The sequence below is a fragment of the Hyperolius riggenbachi genome, chromosome 12 (genome assembly GCF_040937935.1).
Source record: "Hyperolius riggenbachi isolate aHypRig1 chromosome 12, aHypRig1.pri, whole genome shotgun sequence".
Taxonomy (NCBI): domain Eukaryota; kingdom Metazoa; phylum Chordata; class Amphibia; order Anura; family Hyperoliidae; genus Hyperolius; species Hyperolius riggenbachi.
In genome coordinates, this window is record NC_090657.1 from 199,447,056 (window position 1) to 199,468,493 (window position 21,438).

A 21,438-nucleotide genomic window follows, 5' to 3' on the forward strand; every position below is an offset into this window, starting at 1 on the left:
CTCACCTGCCTATACAGTGGTTGCCGTCGGTAACCCTTCCTTGTGGGAAGTATTTATTCACATTCTATACAACGAACATACTACACTATTGTGTGCTTTCGATTTCTTTTTTGTGTTTACAAACAACCACACCATGTCCCAATGTGACCCAGCTAAGGACAGCAATCTTCTAGTATCTATCAGTAGACTAGTTTTAATGAATCCAGTCCAGCTTGTTGGATCACACGATTGGTACTCCGGAGATATTAGGATACCTAGTGGGATGACTTAGTGGATCAGGGCGCCGTATGACATTCCGCCGCGCGTCAGACATTTATGATGAGATGCGATTAGCTGCAACCCTCAATAACGGCAAGAGAGACCTGGTGAAATTCCCCACCAGAAAGCATCATAAATAAGTGTGAATTGTTTGCAGCCTATTACAATTCCCTCATAAACACTTCCCATCTTGAAAAGAACATAAACACAATTAGAGATGCAAATTTGCTCCCATTTACGCTCATTAAAGAGGAACAACAAAGCTGCAAGCAATTTATCTCCAGACTGAAAACAGAGCTTCCCGTCTGATAAATGAATATTGCCATCACTGATGGGGTTTCCTTGGGAAAATCACAGGGGCCGCCACACAGCAGTGAAGATGGCCACACACAGCTCAATCCGACTGACTAACTTCAAACAGATGCGATTTTGAGGACATTATTGCAGAGGAACTGTAGTCAAAATAATACAATATATATATATATATATATATATTATTTTTTTTAATGATACTGTATTCATTTAAAAATGATTTATTCAGTGTTTGTTTCCTCTCTCTGATTCACTTTCTAAAATGTATCACAGGTGGCCACATCTTTAGAAAGTAAACCATCAGGGACAGGGTCATGCCCTAACACCACATTGGCCTCAATTCACTAAGCAGTTTAGACTAGTTTACAGATGGTTTTCAGTCTACTGATGGTTTGGTGTAATGTTTTATGCTGGGCATACACGGGTCGATCTGGCGACCGATTAGCCGCCGGATTGACTCCCGCCGCGTCCGTGCGTGCACCCGAATCGATTCCCGCTCGTCCCCGCCGGCGCTTCTTATTTTTCGCTCGATTCGCCCCTATTGTCCGCCTGCAGGTATCGAGCGCGGAATCGATCCCCGTGGTGATCGGACACGTTGGATATTATCAATCGAGCCATCAGCAGCTCGATTAATAAGGTAGCGTCGAGCCGTGTATGCCCAGCATTAGACCGTTTTTTAGACCTGGTCTAACAATCAGTAATTACACAATTCACAAAGGCAAACAAGGTGTAACCACGCCCACTTTTTCTGACAGATTAGACCAGCTGATTTCTTGTTGGTGAAGTAATTCTGTGAGGTGTATTAGATGTGAGGATGGAACCTTTTGAATTAATTATGCAGGAGTTGTATGCAAATGAGAGCTCATCAAAGGAGAAGGATGTCAGTCATAGCTACTTGTTTGTGAATTGCATCTTTTGATCATTTCCCCTGCTTTACTTACCTAATTACCAAATGGTTTAGACCAGGTCTAAAAACAGGTCTAATAGTGAATTCTCCTTTGATGCAACTGACCAAACCATCAGTAGACTAAAAACCATCAGTAGACTAGTCTAAACTGCTTAGTGAAGTGAGGCCATTATGGGAGAAGTTTCACAACAATATCAGCCCTACAGATGTCCCTAATGATCTTTTTGAGAAAACGTAAAGATTTTTCATGGGAAGGGGGGTTTGCCCGGGATGAAGTACGATCCTAGGGCAATTTACTTATTTCAGTCAGTATGATACAGCCTGGTTTTAATACGGGTAGTCCCCGACTAACGAATGACCCGCCGATACGAACGGCATGGATTCTGTGTTTCCATGGGAACAAGTCAAACGAACATTTTTTCAAATTGGACTTGTAGTTTTTTTGAGAAAATCGAATTTAAAAAATGTAAAGAAAAAATGTCTTTTAAACTTGTATAAGCAGGTACAGAGGGCAGAGGTGATACAGAGGGGGACACTGGAGGCACAGAGGAGGTACAGGGGACAGAGATGGCACAATGTTCCGACTTAAGAACAGATTCAGGTTAACAACGAACCTACAGTCCCCTATCTTGTTCCTTAACCGGGGACTACCTGTACTGTAGAACTGAATCCATTTATTCACAACAATAACGCATCCTTAGCACATACCATACGTCGTAATGCTCAGATATTACCTGTTTAACTGCTCTCCTAACAATGAGCCCACACTAATGAAGGGGTACTTAGACTTAAAGTGGACCTGAACTTAGAACTTCCTTTTTGCTTTAACAGATTCACAACACTATAATATCTAAAAAAAAACAAAAAAAACAAAACAAAACAAAAAAAAACAACAACTCTTTGTTACAGCTGTTACAAATCCTGTAAAAAATCTGCTGTGTCTACTTCCTGCATTCATGGAAGCAGACAGGTAGGGTTAACATCCTGTGTTTACAAATTAGCTGCTCTGCCTTGGCAGAGGAGATTCCTGAGCGGACACAGCTGAGATATCAAATTACAGTGGTGATTAGTCACAGATGAGGGGGAATTTCGACCGGTTAAACTCTCTAAGTACATACAGGGTGCATTTCTCTATACTTTCCTTCTGTGCAAGAGTTCAGGTGCACTTTAAACCTTGTTATACTGCCCTCTTGCCAACTTGAAGGTTCACTTATTTATGGTTTGCCATGTGATTCTCATCCGGACCAGAATAGCAATCAGTTACTAGGACTGCACGTTATGCAAGTCACTGGTGTCCATTTTAAATGCTTATGGATGTGTTTCTTATCATTTCCTGAATTCCCCGGGACAAAGCTATTAGGGCACTTCCTTTGACCATGATAATATAAAATAAATCATGACCTCTACAGGAAGTGTATAAGAGGAGGGGGGATGGTATTAAGGGGACCCTGCATGGCCACATAGTAGTTGTTGGCTTTGGCTTTACTATGGGATTTTTTGAGAAAATATGGATGTTGACATACAGTATTTATGTCCTTTCAAGTAATGCACATTACATGGCTGTCCTGCTTATCCTTTGCTTCTAATACTTTAAAGAGGAACTGTAACGTCAAAACGTCCCCTGGGGGGTACTCACCTCGGGTGGGGGAAGCCTCCGGATCCTAATGAGGCTTCCCACGCAGTCCTCCGTCCCTCAGGGGTCTCGCTGCAGCCCTCCGTGCAGCCGTGACGTCAATATTTACCTTCCCGGCTCCTGCGCAGGCGCTCTGACGGCTGTCGACTCCGAAGTAGGCGGAAATACCCGATCGCCGCCGGGTCCGCTCTACTGCGCAGGCGCAAGTTTCCGGCGCCTGCGCAGTAGAGCGGACCCGACGGAGATCGGGTATTTCCGTCTATTTCCGAGCCGAAAGCCGCCACAGCGCCCCCGCTGGAGCCAGCAAAGGTAAATATTGAATCTAGTCGGGTCTGTCGCCGGCTGTTCGGAGGGCTGCAGCAAGACCCCCGTGGGACAGAGGACGGCGTGGGAAGCCTCATTAGGATCCAGAGGCTTCCCCCACCCGAGGTGAGTACCCCCCAGGGGAGGTTTTTGATGTTACAGAGTCTCTTTAAGCCATAGGCCCTGAACAAGGTGTTCGGACTGAACTCTGACTGGATTAGCTGCATGCTTGTTTCAGGTGTGTGATTCCAGATACTATTGCTGCATGAAAGATCAGCAGGGCTGCCAGCAAGTCTGACAGCTTGCATCCTGAAATTGGGATTTTCAAAAGAACCCGATGTGAGAGACATATGGAGGCTGCCATATTTACTTCCTTTTAAACAATACCAGTTGCCTGGCGTCCTGCAGATCATGTTGGCATCTGTATTGTCTGAATCACACATCTGAAACAAGCATGCAGCTATCAGATTTTGTCAGAAACATCTAATCTGCTCCCTTGTTCAGGGTCTGTAGCTAAAAGCATTAGTGGCAGTGGATCACCAGGACAGCCAGGCAATGTGCATTGATAAGAGGAAATAAATATGTCAGTCTCCACAACCCTCTCCTTTTGACATGGGAGGTTTTGAATGTTTGTGGGGCCCAGGCGCCCAGACAGAGCAGTGGGCAGGCGGTAAAATATCCACCTTCTGCATCCACTACAAAGAGGACTTTTGGTACAAAAAAAATATTAAAAGCAAAATTTTAAATAACTTCATTTATATAGATTATTATTAAAAACTAATAGACCTAAGCCTGTTTAAAAATGGGCTCTAGGTCTGTCTTTCACCGCCGCTGAACCCGCCAGCCGTACACCTATCCGAAGGCCCGCCCAGCTAACTGGCCCACACGCCCGCCCAGCTAACTGGCCCCGCCCTCCTGTCCCAACGGCCCGTGCTGTGCACATGTGCAGTAGCAAAAAGCACAGACCCAAGGACACAGAGACAGGAGTACACAGGGACAGTTTTATTAGGAAGGATAAGAGAGATACTTACATGTTTCCCCTTTATGTTCAACAATGTTACTCTGTGCCTATACTGATTGCAAACTAGCTGCACTGTGTGCTGATCTCTGCTAGAAAATGCACTCCTAAAATGTACTCACTGCTTATGACATGTTCAATTCAGTTCTGTTCATGTTCAGTCGTCTTTCACCTTATGCATCCGAGCAATTTTCACCTCCTATTCATTTGCCAACAACTTTATCACTAATTAGCACAATGAATTGATCTATATCTTATTTTTTCTGCCACCAATAAGGCTTTCTTTCGGTGGTACACTTTGCTAAGAATTATTTTTTTCTAAATGCATTTTAACAGGAATATTAAGAAGAAATGGAAAGAAATTCATTATTTCTCAGTTTTCAGCCATTATAGCTTTAAAGAGACTCTGTAGTCTCGTTTTTTTTAAACTGTTTTTCTCATATAATCCTTTTCAGTATGAATGCCACACTTGAATCGCTGCATTCCCATGGCAGATGGGTGATTTATTGCTGTGATAGGCCTAGTGCACACCAGAGCGGTTCTGCTGCGGTTTGCGATCCGCTTGCGGGTGCGAATCCGCTTGGGTAATGTATTTCAATGGGCAGGTACACACCAGAGCGGGAGGCGTTTTGCAGAAACGCATACTCCCGGGCTGCTGCAGATTTTGGATTGCGGATGCGTTTCTGCCTCAATGTTAAGTATAGGAAAAACGCAAACCGCTCTGAAAAACGGCACTTCAGAGCGGTTTGCCAGGCGTTTTTTGTTACAGTAGCTGTTCAGTAACAGCTTTACTGTAACAATACATGAAATCTACTACACCAAAAACGCTTCACAAAACCGCAAAATGCTAGCTGAAACGCTACAGAAAAATAAGAAAAAGCGTTTCAAAATCTGCTAGCATTTTGCGGATCTGCTAGCGATTTTTGGTGTGCACCAGGCCTTATAGACCAGCAAAGTTCTATGACTTTGCAGGTTGCAGATTGTGCTGCCCTTGCTCGCAGGGCTTTTCTTCCTGGAGAGGCTGAGCTTTGAGCTGTAGCTCAGCCTCTCCACAATCAATCTCCACGAATCTCCGCCTCCTCCCCGCCCCTCTCAGTGAAAGAAGACTGAGAGGAGCGGGGAGAGGCGGCGATCCGCAGAGATTGACTGTGGAGGAGGCAGAGCTACAGCTGAAAGCTCTGCCTCATTGAGGAAGTGAAGCCCTGTGAGCCCAGGGGGTTTTCAGGGCTATTAAACAGCAATAAATCACCCATCTGCCACAGGGATGTGGCGAATGAAGTGGGGCAATCATGCTGAAAAGGATTATATGAGAAAAACCGGTAAAAAAAGGAGACTTCAGAGTTTCTTTAAAATAATACATGCTACCATAATTAAAACCAACATATTTTATTTGCCCATTTGTCCTGGTTATTACACCATTTAAATTATGTCCCTATCACAATGTATGGGTCCAATATTTTATTTGGAAATAAAGGTGCATTTTTACAGTTTTTTTTCCATCACTATTTACAAGCTTATAATTTTAAAAATATTAGTAATATACCCTCTTGACATGCATATTAAAAATGTTCAGACCCTTAGGTGAAAAAAAAGTATGTACATGTAGTTTTACTATTTGGCCACAAGATGGCCACAGTCTTTTTTTTTTTTTTATTCCATCCTGTAAGCGAGCACTCTTGCTTACAGGAAGTATAGGGAGGACGTGATTTTTTTTTTTGTTGTTGTTCAGAAAGACCGCGGCTTCTCATAGAAATTGTTGGTCTTTGTACCATACAAGGTACAATAAAAATGTTAAATTTTCCCGTTTATTAAACCAAAACGATCAAATCAAACGAAAGTTTAAAAGAATATTTTTTTCCGATTAAGAAAAAAGAATCGATTATCCAGTTTTTTCAATAAAAATCAGATCGGACATGTTGGAAAAAAAATTATATTCGATCTAATGGAATAATCGAACAACATTATCTACTCGAAAAAAATTTAAAAAATTGTACCATGTATGTGCACCATAATGGGGACTGAGATTAATGAATGGGAATTGTGTTCACATTCATTGATCTCCAGGTTAACGAATGGTGGCATGGGAGAGCGCGAGGCGCGCACGATAGGCCGTGGCAGCACATGGCAGCAGCCTTTTGGACGTAGCAGCAACGTCCAAAAGGCTAAAATGGTTAAGGGCCCGTTTCAACTGCAACGCGGCCAAACTGAAACCAAAGCACATCAACGGAAGTGTTTCCATTGCGTGCTGGTTATGCGGAGCGGTGCAGATCGATCAGGGAATCTGCAGCATGCTGAAGATTCTCGCACGGCTGCATCCATGTTCTGTCTGCTCCATCAACTTCCACATCGGGAGATGCAGAAGTGAGACGAAAGCAAGCTGAAGTGATGCGATGCGGGGAGGTAGCCGCATTCGCATCACTTTGCTAGTGGAAAAGGGCCCTGAAGAAAACGTAAGGTGACGTGACATGATGAGATAGACATGTGTATGTACAGTGTCAAGCACACCAAAAACTAGGCTGTGCTCCTTTTTTAATTCTCTGCCTGAAAGAGTTAAAAATCAGGTATGCAAGGGACAGTTTCTGTCTAGGTCGGAACCTGGTTGGACTATATCGTAATCCTCTTTGATAAGGAATTACAACCATAAAACCCTCTACTAGCAGAAAATGGCTTTTAAAAGCAGGAAGAGAGAGAGAGAGAGAGAGAGAGAGAGAGAGAGAGAGAGAGAGAGAGAGAGAGAGAGAGAAGAGGGGGAGAGGGGGGGGGGAGAGGGAGAGAGAGAGAGAAAAGGGAGAGATAGAGCGAGAGAGTCAATAGTTCATAGATTTTAGCTCAGGCTTACTTCAATGAATATGTCATTGAGCAGAGACAATGGAACAATAAAAACTTCAAAACTAAATTTAAATATAATATAAAACTGTATGATATCTAAAAACAAAGTATTTTTTAGGAGTAGAAGGACAGATACAATTGTTTATCTCATCAATTTATTTTCACCTCATGTTTCCTTAAAGTGCCTTCTCATCCTTGTGCAGTTATTATCCACACACAGATTTGTGCACCAAGAGAAATATACTGTATACATGTACTGTACAACTACCCCTCATTCTTGAAAGTAAATGACATCCTTGGTGATGGACCCGGCTTCTCCATATGTAACATGAAGAGAAAGGTCTGTATTGATAGCCCAGCAGTTTAACCACTTGACCACCAGAGCAATTTTCACCTTTCAGCGCTCCTTCCATTCATTCATCTATAACTCTATCACTACTTATCACAATGAACTGATCTATATCTTGTTTTCTCCGCCACCAATTAGGCTTTCTATGGGTGGTACATTTTGCTAAGAGCTCTTTTACTGTAAATGCATTTTAACAGGAAGAATAAGAAAAAAACGGAAAAAAATAATTATTTCTCAGTTTTCGGCCATTATAGTTTTAAAATAATACATGCCTCCATAATTAAAACCCACGTATTGTATTTGTCCATTTGTCCCGGTTATTACACCGTTTAAATTATGTCCCTATCACAATGTTTAGCGCCAACATTTTATTTGGAAATAAAGGTGCATTTTTTTCAGTTTTGTGTCCATCCCTAATTACAAGCCCATAGTTTATAAAGTAACAGTGTTATACCCACTTGACATAAATATTTAAAGAGTTCAGTCCCTAAGGTAACTATTTATGTATTTTTTTTTAATTGTAATTTTTTTTTCTTTTTGTTACAAAAAAAAAAATTGGGGAGTGTGGGAGGTAATGAGGTCATTTATAATGTAAAACTAGGTATTTATTTATGAAAAATATTTTAGGGTGTAGTTTTACTATTTGGCCACAAGATGGCCACAGTAATTTTTTGTTCATGCGACCTGTAAGCATCCGGAAGTACGCTTACAGGAAGCACAATGAGGCTGGGAAAATCAAAATGATCGCGCTGCTTCTCATAGAAGCAGCCGATCATTGTTGGGGGCTGAGATCAACAAACGGGAATGGTTTTTCCCATTCATTGATCTCCGGGCAAGCGGGCGGCGGCGTGCAGGAGCGCGAGCGCGGACAGCGGAAGTACCACCAGGGGCGGAACGTGTTTCAACGCCCCTGGTGGTAAAGTGGTTAAAGCTCTATTAGTCACATATTGAGGTGCACGAAACACCTTAACCAATGCATTCCTTGCCCCTTGGTGATTTGATATAAGTAAGGGCAGGAGGGTGTGTAACACATCACACTCAGCTGCCCATTTGTCTTGGCAAGTGACCAATCATGTTTAGAAGGAAGCAGCAGTGCAGACATTCTTTTCAGAATACAAGGAATATGTAGTTGTTTTTTCCCCTCAGATCTAAAAATAAAAAAAAAGAATCAAATCCTCCTTCTCGGAGACAAGTTTATAGACATGACCCCCCCAGGGCCAGTTGTAGTGACAATGGGGCAAAACTAGTCTGGAGGGCCCCCAACAAACACTCCCCGAACAAGAAGCGGAATTAGGGGCCCTTTGTTGCAGAAAAAATTCCCTTCTGGGCCCATGAGAAGGCTCCTGACCCTCCCTTCCAATCCCCTCCCAGCCTAACTGTGCTTCCTGGGGTCCCTGCAGTCTTTGGCAGTATAGTGTCTCACCTGCCCGCCAGCACAGGTGATACGCTTCTCTGCCAAAAACTCTGCAGAGGCCCCTGGGGACCAAGAGTTAAGATGGGGAGACACCTTACAGGCTCACGGGCCCTGGGGCTATTGCCCCCTTGCCTCTATGGTAGCGCCGGCCCTGAACCCCCCTCCCCCCTCCCCTTGCTTCAATGGCTGAGGTGGTGCTCTGACCTGTGCGGTATCCGGTGTTGTTGAGGTACACAGAGAAGGTTCGGCTCTCGTGCTGGGCTTGCCAGGATGGTGAGGAGCAGTTCTCATTGTTGGTGTAGGTGTTGTGGTTGTGGACATATTTCCCAGTCAGGATGGAGGAGCGAGATGGGCAGCACATGGGCGTGGTGACAAAGGCGTTGATAAAGTGAGTCCCTCCTTGTTCCATGATGCGTCTGGTCTTATTCATCACCTGCATGGAGCCTGTTATGGGAGAGATCACAAACCACATGGTGAGGCCAGTTTACATTATACAGTATATATGGCTTACCCCTAAATTGACTCTAGACTCTGATGGTCTATGGTTGGGTTTAGATTGTGACAAGATACAGAACATTTATATTGCGCTTTTCCTCCTGTTGGATTCAAAAGCACCAGAGTTGGAGCCACTAGGGCGCACTCAGTAGGCAATAGCAGTGTTAGGGAGTCTTGCCCAAGGTCTCCTTACTGAATAGTTACTGGCTTACTGAACAAATAGAGAAGTGACAAGACTATATACTCTGCAAAGCACTGCAGAAGATGTCAGCACTATATAAATACTAAATAATAATAATACATAATCTGATTATCTTTGAGTTTACATCATAACATAGGGAGACAAACAGTCCATATCACAGAAGGGTCTGTTTTGCTCTTCTAGTGGGCGATGGGCTTTGGGGGCTCCCTGCTGGGGCATCTCATATCTAGTTTTCCGCATGATGTTTAGGGAGAAAATTTCTTGACTTGTGTTTATGCCATAATTGGCTTGATCCCCATCTGGATAGGGATGTGCATGTATGCACATCTCTTCTTTTTTTTATGGTGGGGGTAGTGAAAACGTAAGAGTGAGCGGAATTATATGTACTGTGATTTAAATTATCCATTTAAATTTGTTGTTTTGCAAAGCCACATATACATATGTTAGGCGTTTTCTAATTGCGAATAATAATTATTACTGTATAGTTATCTTGTTTTTGTGATGTTGTTTTGGGATGGGATGTGGAACGCTTGTGTCTGTTTGTGCTGCCGCCGTCTGATCCGGCTGCTTTGGCGTCTCCCGCCCCTTCCCCGGGGCCTGCGTGCGGGGGGGCGGGGCTTGGCGGACGCGCCGGGTGTGCTATTGGGCGCGCCCGTCGTGTCTGCCCGCTCCGCCCCTCCGCTCGCGTTGGCCCTGGTGTGGGGGCGGGAGATGCCGTACTTGCGGTCGGATTGGACGGCGGCCTGCACGTAGACGCAGCGTGGTCCACAGAGAGACACGCCTCCTGAAGAAGCCGGCAGAGTCCGGCGAAATCGATCGAGGACGCCGTCCTCCACCATGAGGTTTTCCCCTCCATGCCTCCATGCTGCCTAAACCAGGTGCTGCATCCTTCTCTCCACACCTCCATCACCAGAGACTCGGCTAGTCTTCCCAGGCTCCGTCATAGCAGGCCAACATCAAGGCCCCAGACCGGTGGATACAGTAAGAGCCCTGAGGGCACCTCAACTGCACATGCGGCCTGCATAGTGACATTGATAATATTGCCATGCACCTTGTCTGCTTGTTTTGCTTTGTGAATTGGCTAGCACTGGATGTGCCTTGCTGCTGCCTTAACTTGATACATGCTGCTACTTGATGCGCTTGTTTGCCAAAAGTTCCTTAGGAATCGTACTGCATGTGCTATGCTATGCTATAATACAGGACTGCATTCTGCCATATCAACATACTATACTGAGGTGATTTGCTAGCCTGATGGGACGCTGAGTACTCCATTTTGTTTCATTGGATGATTATGTGCACAATATAGGAGGCTATATGATATGAAGAAATCATTACGTACTGGATGAATGTTCTGGAATCCATTTTTCAAATGAACTTCCTATGATATCCATAAATCTCTGCTTGTGAGGGATTTGGCAACATTTTTTCATAACAAAGTTTTGATCTATTTTTGCAGGGCTGCGCAGCTATTAATACGTGTGCACACGATCCAGAGATACACCCTTGTTTAGGAGGGGGAGAGTATAGGGGACGCCTGGGTGGGTATGTGCATGGATGGGGTGGGGGATGGGCTATATGGTGGGATTTTTATCTTGCAGTTTTTAATAATGAGCATATGTTTGAATAAAGTTTTGTATTTTTGAATAAGACTGATTTGTATTCAATCAGGTCTCACTCCTCCTTTACTCTATCTCATAGTTTGTACCCATATCACAGATGTTTTGTATGTGGTCTTCATAGGGCTACTGGGAATTATTCTTCAAGTGAACCTGCCACTAGGAATGACGCTTCACAAGAATGACCGGGGCATGTTTTATAGTATTTATAGTAAAAAAAAAAAAAACAGTTTTCTGTTAATATAAAATGTGTCTGGCAAGTTTCCACTCTCTGTATCAGCCCCGCCTCAAGAGGGAGTCACATGAGAAGGCTCAGATTAAATAAACCATACCTGGGTTAATAGTGGCCCAATTGAACAAGCTATTGCCCTGCTTTTTTTTCCTGGTCGAACTTGATAGACAGATGTCTAGTTAACCAAAATAACTATGTGACTTTTTCGATACATGCAAATCAAACACTGGATTTCATCCCTCACACGAGGTAAGGATTTTCCTTTACTCACTTCTACTTTCAGGGACATGTGCCTTTGAAATCCGCCTGGGCCCAGAACCATTTCTGCCATCTATGCTAGACTTTCACGCTGACTCTTCTATGCAACAACCCTACATGCAGGGATGGGAGCAAGAGATGGGAAAGCATAGAGACCGAGATGAATGCATAGATAGCTGGCAGAGAATAGCTAGGATCTACTAACATTTTTGCCATGGAGTCACATTAATATACGGAAGGACTCATGGATGGAATTTTTCCATGGTAAAGTAGAAATCCAGACAGAGGACTAAAATAAATTACAGTAGCATCCTTCTTATTCCTATCAGCAAAATGACAAAAGCAAAGAATTGGGAAAAAAACCCTCAATCTTCCTTGAGGTCAAAGCTTGTATGTAGGATTTTATGGTTAGGGAGAAACTTACCAGTGTCCTACGTGACACACACAAAAAATTTTTTTGTGCATATGGCAACCTTGGAACTCGCTAGCCTAGATGCTGGAACATATAACACATACTGATTTTCGTTTCTCCAGATAACATACTCTTTTCTTTCTATTTCCTTCTCTCTCCTCTTCTTCCCTTTCACTCCCGCCTTTTCCTAGGGTCTGGGGTGGGCACATTGACAGGAAGTGAGGATCCTCTCTACCCTCTCACATACAGACCTTTTCAGGACTGCTGCTTACCATTGAGCCAAACTATCTTGTTGCTCTTATTCATTTTTATGTTTATAACATTGGTTGTACAGGTTTATACGAATGATCTGAGCCCCTCCAGTATAAGAAGCTTGCTAGCTGCTGGAGTTGTCTACGTTCATCGACAATATTACCGCTCCCCTGCGTGGGATGCATTATAATGTAATGTAATACTTGTACCATTGTTACACTATACTTAAAATGCCTAATAAACATTTTGCACACAGAAGCTACTTCAAAGTCGTATCTCCTGCCTTCAGAGATAAAAGACCAATGTCAGCCTGGAAAGCTCAATGCCAGGGCTTAGTGACTGATTGCACTACAGAAGGAAATAAAACCAAATATTAAGCCACAAAGTCTTTTTATGTTTAAAACATATAATTTGTTGCTAGAACTTAACCACTTCCCGACCGCCTAACGCACAGAGGCGGCCGGGAAGTGGACCCCGCAAGGACCGCCGTATAGACAAATGGCGGCTGTCCTTGTAGGGGCATGGGCGGAGCGATCGCGTCATCCGTGACGCGATCCTCCGCTTCCGCCTGGCGCCGCTCACCCGCCCACAACATCCCGCCGGCCATACGGAAGTGCCGGCGGGATGTTAACCCGACGATCGCCGCATACAAAGTGTATAATACACTTTGTAATGTTTACAAAGTGTATTATACAGGCTGCCTCCTGCCCTGGTGGTCCCAGTGTCCGAGGGACCACCAGGGCAGGCTGCAGCCACCTAGTCTGCACCAAGCACACTGATTCCCCCCCCCTGCCCCAGATCGCCCACAGCACCCATCAGACCCCCCCTGCCCACCCCCCAGACCCCTGTTTGCACCCAATCGCTCCCCTAATCACACATCAATCACTCCCTGTCACTATCTGTCAACGCTATTTTTTTTTTATCCCCCCCCTGCCCCCTGCTCCCTCCTGATCACCCCCCCACCCCTCAGAGTCTCCCCAGACCCCCCCCCCCATGTACTGTATGCATCTATCCCCCCTGATCACCTGTCAATCACCTGTCAATCACCCGTCAATCACCCGTCAATCACCCGTCAATCACCCGTCAATCACCCGTCAATTACCCGTCAATCACCCCCTGTCACTGCCACCCATCAATCAGCCCCTAACCTGCCCCTTGCGGGCAATCTGATCACCCCCCCACACCAATAGATCGCCCGCAGATCCGACATCAGATCACCTTTCCAAATCCATTGTTTACATCTTTTTCTCTCCTAAACACCCACTAATTACCCATCAATCACCCCCTATCACCACGTGTCACTTTTATCTATTAGATCAGACCCTAATCTGCCCCTTGCGGGCACCCAATCACCCGCCCACACGCTCAGATTGCCCTCTGACCCCCCCTTATCAATTCACCAGTGCATTAATTACATCTGTTCTTCCCTGTAATAACCCACTGATCACCTGTCAATCACCTGCCAATCACCTATCACCCATCAATCACCCCCTGTCACTGCCACCCATCAATCAGCCCCTAACCTGACCCTTGCGGGCAATCTGATCACCCACCCACACCATTAGATCGCCCGCAAACCCGCTGTCAGTTTACCTCCCAAATGTATTGTTTACATCTGTTATCTTCTCTAAACACCCACTAATTACCCATCAATCACCCATCAATCACCCCCTATCACCACCTGTCACTGTTACCCATCAGATCAGACCCTAATCTGCCCCTTGCGGGCACCCAATCACCCGCCTACACGCTCAGATTGCCCTCAGACCCCCCCCTTATCAATTCGCCAGTGCAATATTTACATCTGTGCTTCCCTGTAATGACCCACTGATCACCTGTCAATCACCCCCTGTCACTGCCACCCATCAATCACCCTCTGTCACTGCCACCCATCAATCAGCCCCTAACCTGCCCCTTGCGGGCAATCTGATCACCCACACCAATAGATCGCCCGCAGATCCGACGTCCGATCACCTCCCAAGTGCAGTGTTTACATCTGTTCTCTACCCTAAACACCCACTAATTACTCATCAATCACCCCCTGTCACTGCTACCTATCAGATTAGACCCCTATCTTCCCCTAGGGCACTCAATCACCCGCCCACACCCTCAGAATGCCCTCAGACCCCAGCCCTGATCACCTCGCCAGTGCATTGCTTGCATCTATTCCCCCCTCTAATCACACCTTGAGACACCCATCAATCACCTCCTGTCACCCCCTAGCACACCTACCCATCAGATTAGGCCCTAATTTGCCACGTGTGGGCTCCTGATCACTCGGCCAAACCCTCAGATCCCCCTCAGACCCCCTTCCGATCACCTCCCCAGTGCATTGATTGCATCTATTTTCCCCTCTAACCACCCCCTGAGACACCCATCAATCACCTCCTGTCACCCCCCTAGCACTCCTATCCATCAGATCAGGCCCAATACAACCTGTCATCTAAAAGGCCACCCTGCTTATGACCGGTTCCACAAAATTCGCCCCCTCATAGACCACCTGTCATCAAAATTTGCAGATGCTTATACCCCTGAACAGTCATTTTGAGACATTTGGTTTCCAAACTACTCACGGTTTTGGGCCCGTAAAATGCCAGGGCGGTATAGGAACCCCACAAGTGACCCCATTTTAGAAAAAAAGACACCCCAAGGTATTCTGTTAGGTGTATGACGAGTTCATAGAAGATTTTATTTTTTGTCAAAAGTTAGCGGAAATTGATTTTTATTGTTTTTTTTTCACAAAGTGTCATTTTTAACTAACTTCAATTTTTCCAAAGTTCAATGAGCACCTTTAGGCTTTACAGGGGTGCTTACAATTTAGCACCCCCCAAAATGTCAGGACAGTAAACACACCCCACAAATAACAACAACAACAACAAATAACATTTGTAAAGCGCTTTTCTCCCGTGGGACTCAAAGCGCATAAGCATGGCTCCGACCATCGTGGTACAGGGGAAGAATTTTATAAATCTGGAAATGCCAGGCTAAACAGGTGGCTTTTCAGTCTGGATTTGAATAGCTCCAGGGATGGTGCTGTCTTTACTGGGTGTGGTAGGGAGTTCCAAAGAGTAGGGGCAGCATGACAGAAGGCTCTGTCTCCAGATTTTTTGAGGTGCACTCTGGGAGTGACCAAGTTTATAGAACTTGCTGATCTGAGGTTGTGAGAGGTGTGGTGCAGCTTCAGCAAGTCCTTCATGTATCCAGGGCCCAGATTGTGCAGGGATTTGAATGTCAGCAGTCCAATCTTGAAGAGTATTCTCCATTCTACTGGTAGCCAGTGCAGTGAGCGAAGGATCGGTGTAATGTGACAGTGGCGAGGCTGGTTTGTTAGCAATCTGGCAGCAGCATTCTGCACTAATTGCAGGCGACGCAAGTCTTTTTTGGGGAGGCCAGCATAAAGGGCATTGCAGTAGTCCAGCCGTGATGTGATGAAGGCGTGGACTAGGGTTTGAAGATCCTCTGGGGGAATCAGATGTTTAATCTTTGCAATGTTCTTCAGATGAAAGAAGGAAGATTTAACTACAGATGAAATTTGGTTTCTGAAACTCAACTCCCCATCGATTAGTACGCCAAGGCTGCGCACAAGGTTGGAGCTGTTTATGTCTGAATTCCCAATCCTGATTGGTGTTGCTTTAGGATAGAGCTGTTTTGATGGCGAGCACTGGCTTTGGACAAACAGGACCTCAGTTTTGTCAGCATTCAGTTTCAACCAGTTATCATTCATCCATGCCTGAAGCTCAGCTAAGCAAGAGTTTTTTTTGGGGGTAGGGTCTGTTCCACCAGGTTTGAAGGACAGGTATAGCTGTGTGTCATCGGCGTAGCAGTGGTACGTCAGGCCATGTCGTTGGATAAGTGTACCGAGTGGCAACATGTAGATTGCAAACAGCAGAGGGGATAGGATTGATCCTTGTGGCACTCCGAATTGTAGAGGTGCAGGTTTGGACATTATAGGTCCTAGGGATACTCTCTGTGTTCTGTCAGTCAGGAATGATCTGAACCACTGGAGGACTGATCCACTGATGCCACAGTACTCCTGCAGTCTGTTAAGCAGGATTTCATGGTCAACTGTATCAAAAGCAGCTGAGAGATCCAACAGGATTAGGATGGAGCATTCCCCTCTGTCCCTTGCCATGAGCAGATCGTTGCAGACTTGGATGAGGGCTGTTTCACAGCTGTGGTGTTTCTTAAAGCCAGATTGTAGAGGGTCCAGGATGTTGTTTACTGACAGCCTGGTTTCAAGTTGCAGATAGACAGCCTTTTCAATAACTTTACCTAAGAAGGGGAGGTTGGAGACAGGTCTGTAGCTGCTCATAGCATCTGGATCCATGGAAGGTTTTTTGAGAAGGGGCTTGATGATTCCTTCTTTTAGAGAGGTAGGAAACCTCCCTGCTTGCAGAGAGCAATTTACTATTTTGTGAAATGCTGGACCAAGCAGGTCAGGGCATTTCAGCATATGTTTAGTTGGTCCAGGGTCCAGGTCGCAGGTTGTCTGGTGGAGACGACAGAGGGTGTCTGAGATCTCTTCCTCACTAATACTTTTGAAATCAGTCCAGGGTGTTAGGTTGTTTTTGCAGCTATTTCCATTAGTTGCATGAGTCTTGGGTGCTGTGGACTGAATGAGAGACCGAATAGAAGATACTTTGTCAGCAAAGTAGCAGGCAAATTTCTCACATAGCTCCTTTGAGGGAGTTATAGTGGGTTTTAGACAGGATGGATTACATAGTCTATCAACTGTGCGGAATAGTTGGGCTGGTCTGTTGGCGGCCTTTGCGATCTCCTGTGATAGGTAGGAGGATTTTTTCTTGGTGATCGCATTTTGGTAGCTTTCCCGGTGAGAGACAAGGGTGTGTTTATCTTTTGAATTCTGAGATTTTTGCCACTTCCTTTCTAGTCTGCGCACTTCTTTCTTTAGGTCCTTTAGTGAGCTGTCAAACCACCGTGCATGGTGAAGTGGTGTAGATCGTTTGATGCGAACTGGAGCGAGGGCGTCATAGGCAGATGACACTGCATGGTTGTAAATCAGGACCATGGAGTCTGGGTCTGCGCAATGATTGGTTAATGCGTCGAAGTTGAGGATATTCTGAACGTGCTGGGGTGAGACATCTTTCAGTGAACGGTATTTTATGAGTTCTTTCCCTCTGTGTTTTATCGCTGGTGCTGTCAGAGAGAAGTGGATGGTGTGGTGGTCTGACCATACCACTGGGTTTATATCCATGTGTGATATTAAAAGTCCGGAATGAAATATAAGATCCAGGGTGTGCCCTTTCGTATGGGTGGGGAGGTTGATAGCCTGAGAGAAACCCAGTTCATTCATTATGAGAAGTAGTTCACTTCCTAGCTGGGAGTCGTGATCATCCACCCATGCATTGAAGTCTCCCAGGATGATCCATCTAGGGTGTTCCACTGTTACGCAGGATAAGAGTTCAGATATTTCCTTAAGAAAGGCTGGACCATTTTTTGGGGGGCGGTATATGAGCAATATGTTGATGTTTACTTCTGCTGACAGTTGAGCTGCAATACATTCAAAGGTTTCAGTGGGGCCTATGGGCAGGGGCCTTATGTTCAAGGAGGATCTGAAGCATATGGCAACCCCCCCACCCTTGCCGACTTGTCTCTCACAGTGCAAGATTGAATAATTGGCCGGCACGGTTGCTTCAAGAGTTGGGCCTGCATGCTTCCCAAGCCAGGTCTCTGTCAAAAAGGTCAAATCAGAGAGCTCTATTAGGTCATGTATAGTTGCAGTCTTATTATTTATCGATCTGGCATTGCAGAGTGTAGCTGTGATTAAGCTTTTCTGAGGGCAAATATGTTTTTTATACTTGGATCCACTACCTCTCCGCCCCCTTCTGCATTTCCTGAGTATCCCAAAGGATTTTAAGAGTAGAGCCAGAGAGGTGTTAATTTGTAATTGATTCTTGGGAGGGCATGCAGAGAAAAGGTCCTTTGATGAGTATTTGTATGTTGACATTAGAGACAATAGACTTGTTCAGATAGCTTGTACTTCTGGAGTCCTGCTGGGATCAAAGGGGGTCTATGCAAAATCCTTTCATTCCTACACAGAGTTGGATCATAGATTTATTTTAAGTAAAGTTCCTTGTTTTAGAAGATAAATGATAACATAAATGTGGAAAATAGTCACTTGGTGCATATGCCTTGGATAATGTATAAAGGATTACTCACAGGGTGGAGTGAGGGCAATCACAGGCAATCAAGTTTCCAGAGAGGTTGAAGGTCTTGTTTCAGGTCAGCTGTTAGAAGGCTTGGTGTGTTCAGCAGAGGTGAGCTTCATGGAGGATTTCAATCCAGTTTAAATCTCTGCCATCCAAAGTAATCCGATTGTTCTGGTTGGTTGTAGTTGTAGCCTTGGTCGTGGTGGGTGGAATTCCTCTGTATTTTGAGTCCAGTTTCAGCACAAATAGGTTTAAAGGTGTAGAAATCTGAGACAAGGTCTGGAGCAGCTTAAGAGAGCTGCAGCCCGGCTGGGCGCGCTCAGATCAAATGACCCATTTTGGAAAGTAGACCCTTCAAGGTATTTAGAGAGGGGCATGGTGAGTCCGTGGCAGATTTCATTTTTTTTTGTCGCAAGTTAGAAGAAATGGAAACTTTGTTTTTTTTTTTTTTGGTCACAAAGTGTCATTTTCCGCTTACTTGTGACAAAAAATAATATCTTCTATGAACTCATTATGCCTCTCAGTGAATACTTTGGGATGTCTTCTTTCCAAAATGGGGTCATTTGGGGGGTATTTATACTATCCTGGAATTCTAGCCCCTCATGAAACATGACAGGTGGTCAGAAAAGTCAGAAATGCTTGAAAATGGGAAAATTCACTTTTTGCACCATAGTTTGTAAACGCTATAACTTTTACCCAAACCAATAAATATACACTGAATGGGGTGTTTTTTTATCCAAAACATGTTTGTCCACATTTTTCGCGCTGCATGTATACAGAAATTTTACTTTATTTGAAAAATGTCAGCACAGAAAGTTAAAAAAATCATTTTTTTGCCAAAATTCATGTCTTTTTTGATGAATATAATAAAAAGTAAAAATCGCAGGAGCAATCAAATAGCACCAAAAGAAAGCTTTATTAGTGACAAGAAAAGGAGACAAAATTCATTTAGGTGGTAGGTTGTATGAGCGAGCAATAAACCGTGAAAGCTGCAGTGGTCTGAATGGAAAAAAAGTGGCCGGTCCTTAAGGGGTAGAAAGCCCTTGGTTCTCAAGTGGTTAAACCATGTGGCTAAAGTATTTTACATAACCTAGAGAAAACTCAGCCAAGATGATAGGTATGGGTGTCTCCACTGATAGTCCTGAACGGGTACAGCTGTCTCGCAATAAAATGTATCAATCCTCCAAGGCAGCACATTGTCTTTTTTTTATTTCCAATGTACCAGGACATCACTCGCTCATACACCACCTGTGATCCCTCCTTACGTTTCCACTGAACATGTTGCTTGTAAGCAATGTAAGCATTTCAATCTTAAATCAATCTAAATGTCAGCCTAATAGGAATACATCACAATAATAATTTGTAGTTGTTTTGCAGTCCCAGCTGTCCCTGCTGCCAGCTCTTATACCAAGTTGGCATACATCTGTTGCTAATCCTTGTTGAGTCTTGAGTCAGGCAAGTCTGCACAAACATCTCTCTTGCCCAGAATGTGCTGAGGTCACTTTTTAGCTGGTCACTGTGGTTAAATGTTGGCTAGATATCTGTGTCAGTGGTAATTTGCACACATTGAGCACTGTCTGGGTATAAAGGAAAGAAATGGGGGGTGGAGGGGATACAGTGGCCACAGCTACTGCTATTTTGATCAATATCATCTATCTGACAGGATGAAAAATCTAGGTTGATCTGCTGCTGGCAGCAGTTCGATGGCCCATAGAGTTGCATTGGATCTAATGGTCCAATAATGCATTTAGATCGATTTCCAAAAGATTTAATTCTGAACCACACTAATTTCCCACAGTGGTGCCCTTATGATCCATAAACGATCATTAAGGGCAACATTAATTGCACTTGTGCACAAGCCTCAATCTATTGGAGCACAGGGGATGATTTGACTGTAATACGGTTTTAATCTTTTTTGTTGTCCAGGACTCTGCCTTTAATCGATATCATTGCTAATAGGGTGTTGCTTCTGCAACTCTGTCTGATAATGCACAAAGCAATTTTACTGAATAAGACAAAAAGACCTTCCTGCGTAGGCCAGCCACTTAAACGGTGCTCACACGGAAATGGCCTTGTAAAAAGCAAGTTTACAGCCTGCTTCCAGCACAATCTGCCGCTGCTGCTGTTATATGGTATAGACGGGCTCATTATTATGCGGGGCAGCCATTAGCAGCGCCGCAGGAATACACCAGTGTTTCTCCAACACGACATTGGAACTGACTGTCTGGCAATGACAGCAGCATCTGTGCAGACACAAAACAATGTGCACAGCGTCCCCAGGAGATCACTAACTGCTGTTCATAAAACCTCACAACACCACCATCAACCACACCAAAACATATGATCTAATTCAGGCAGCCAGCTAATGTGGACTGACAACACTGCCATCCCAGGCCCTCCCCATAGCCCTCTGCAACTAGGCCACCGTTAAATATTTAAACCTCCAGAAACACCGACTAATATTTAATCAGTACAACCTGCCGGGCAAGAAGCCGGCAAAGTGCTGGATGAGCCAATGTTCCCAAATGTCATCTTTACGCCTCGCTAATCAATACCATAAACAAAGAAGAGAACCCAGGGGGATAGCATTCAAGGTATGTAAAGGTCCACGGATAGACAGCTAAGCTTTTACCGCATTGCCATCAGTATGCAAGGTGTGTGCAAGCCTATGGATGGTATAAAAGGCTTAAAGTGTCACTGTAGTGGATTTTTCGGCAAATCATCCTTAATGGACAACTGTAGTGAGAAGAATATGGAGGCTGGGATATTTATTTCCTT

The 21,438-nt window shown here is 44.6% G+C and overlaps 1 protein-coding gene across 10 annotated transcripts in view; it reads right to left on the bottom strand.

Moving 5' to 3' along the window:
- The window catches only part of SULF2 (sulfatase 2), a 504,100-nt gene that overhangs the window by 118,553 nt on the left and 364,109 nt on the right, over positions 1 to 21,438 (bottom strand). For all 10 annotated transcript variants that reach the window (XM_068262650.1, XM_068262646.1, XM_068262649.1 and 7 more), the window contains one exon: positions 9,228 to 9,467. In XM_068262650.1, the coding sequence (XP_068118751.1) occupies positions 9,228 to 9,467 (240 nt within the window). The remainder of the gene's footprint in view (positions 1 to 9,227; positions 9,468 to 21,438) is intronic.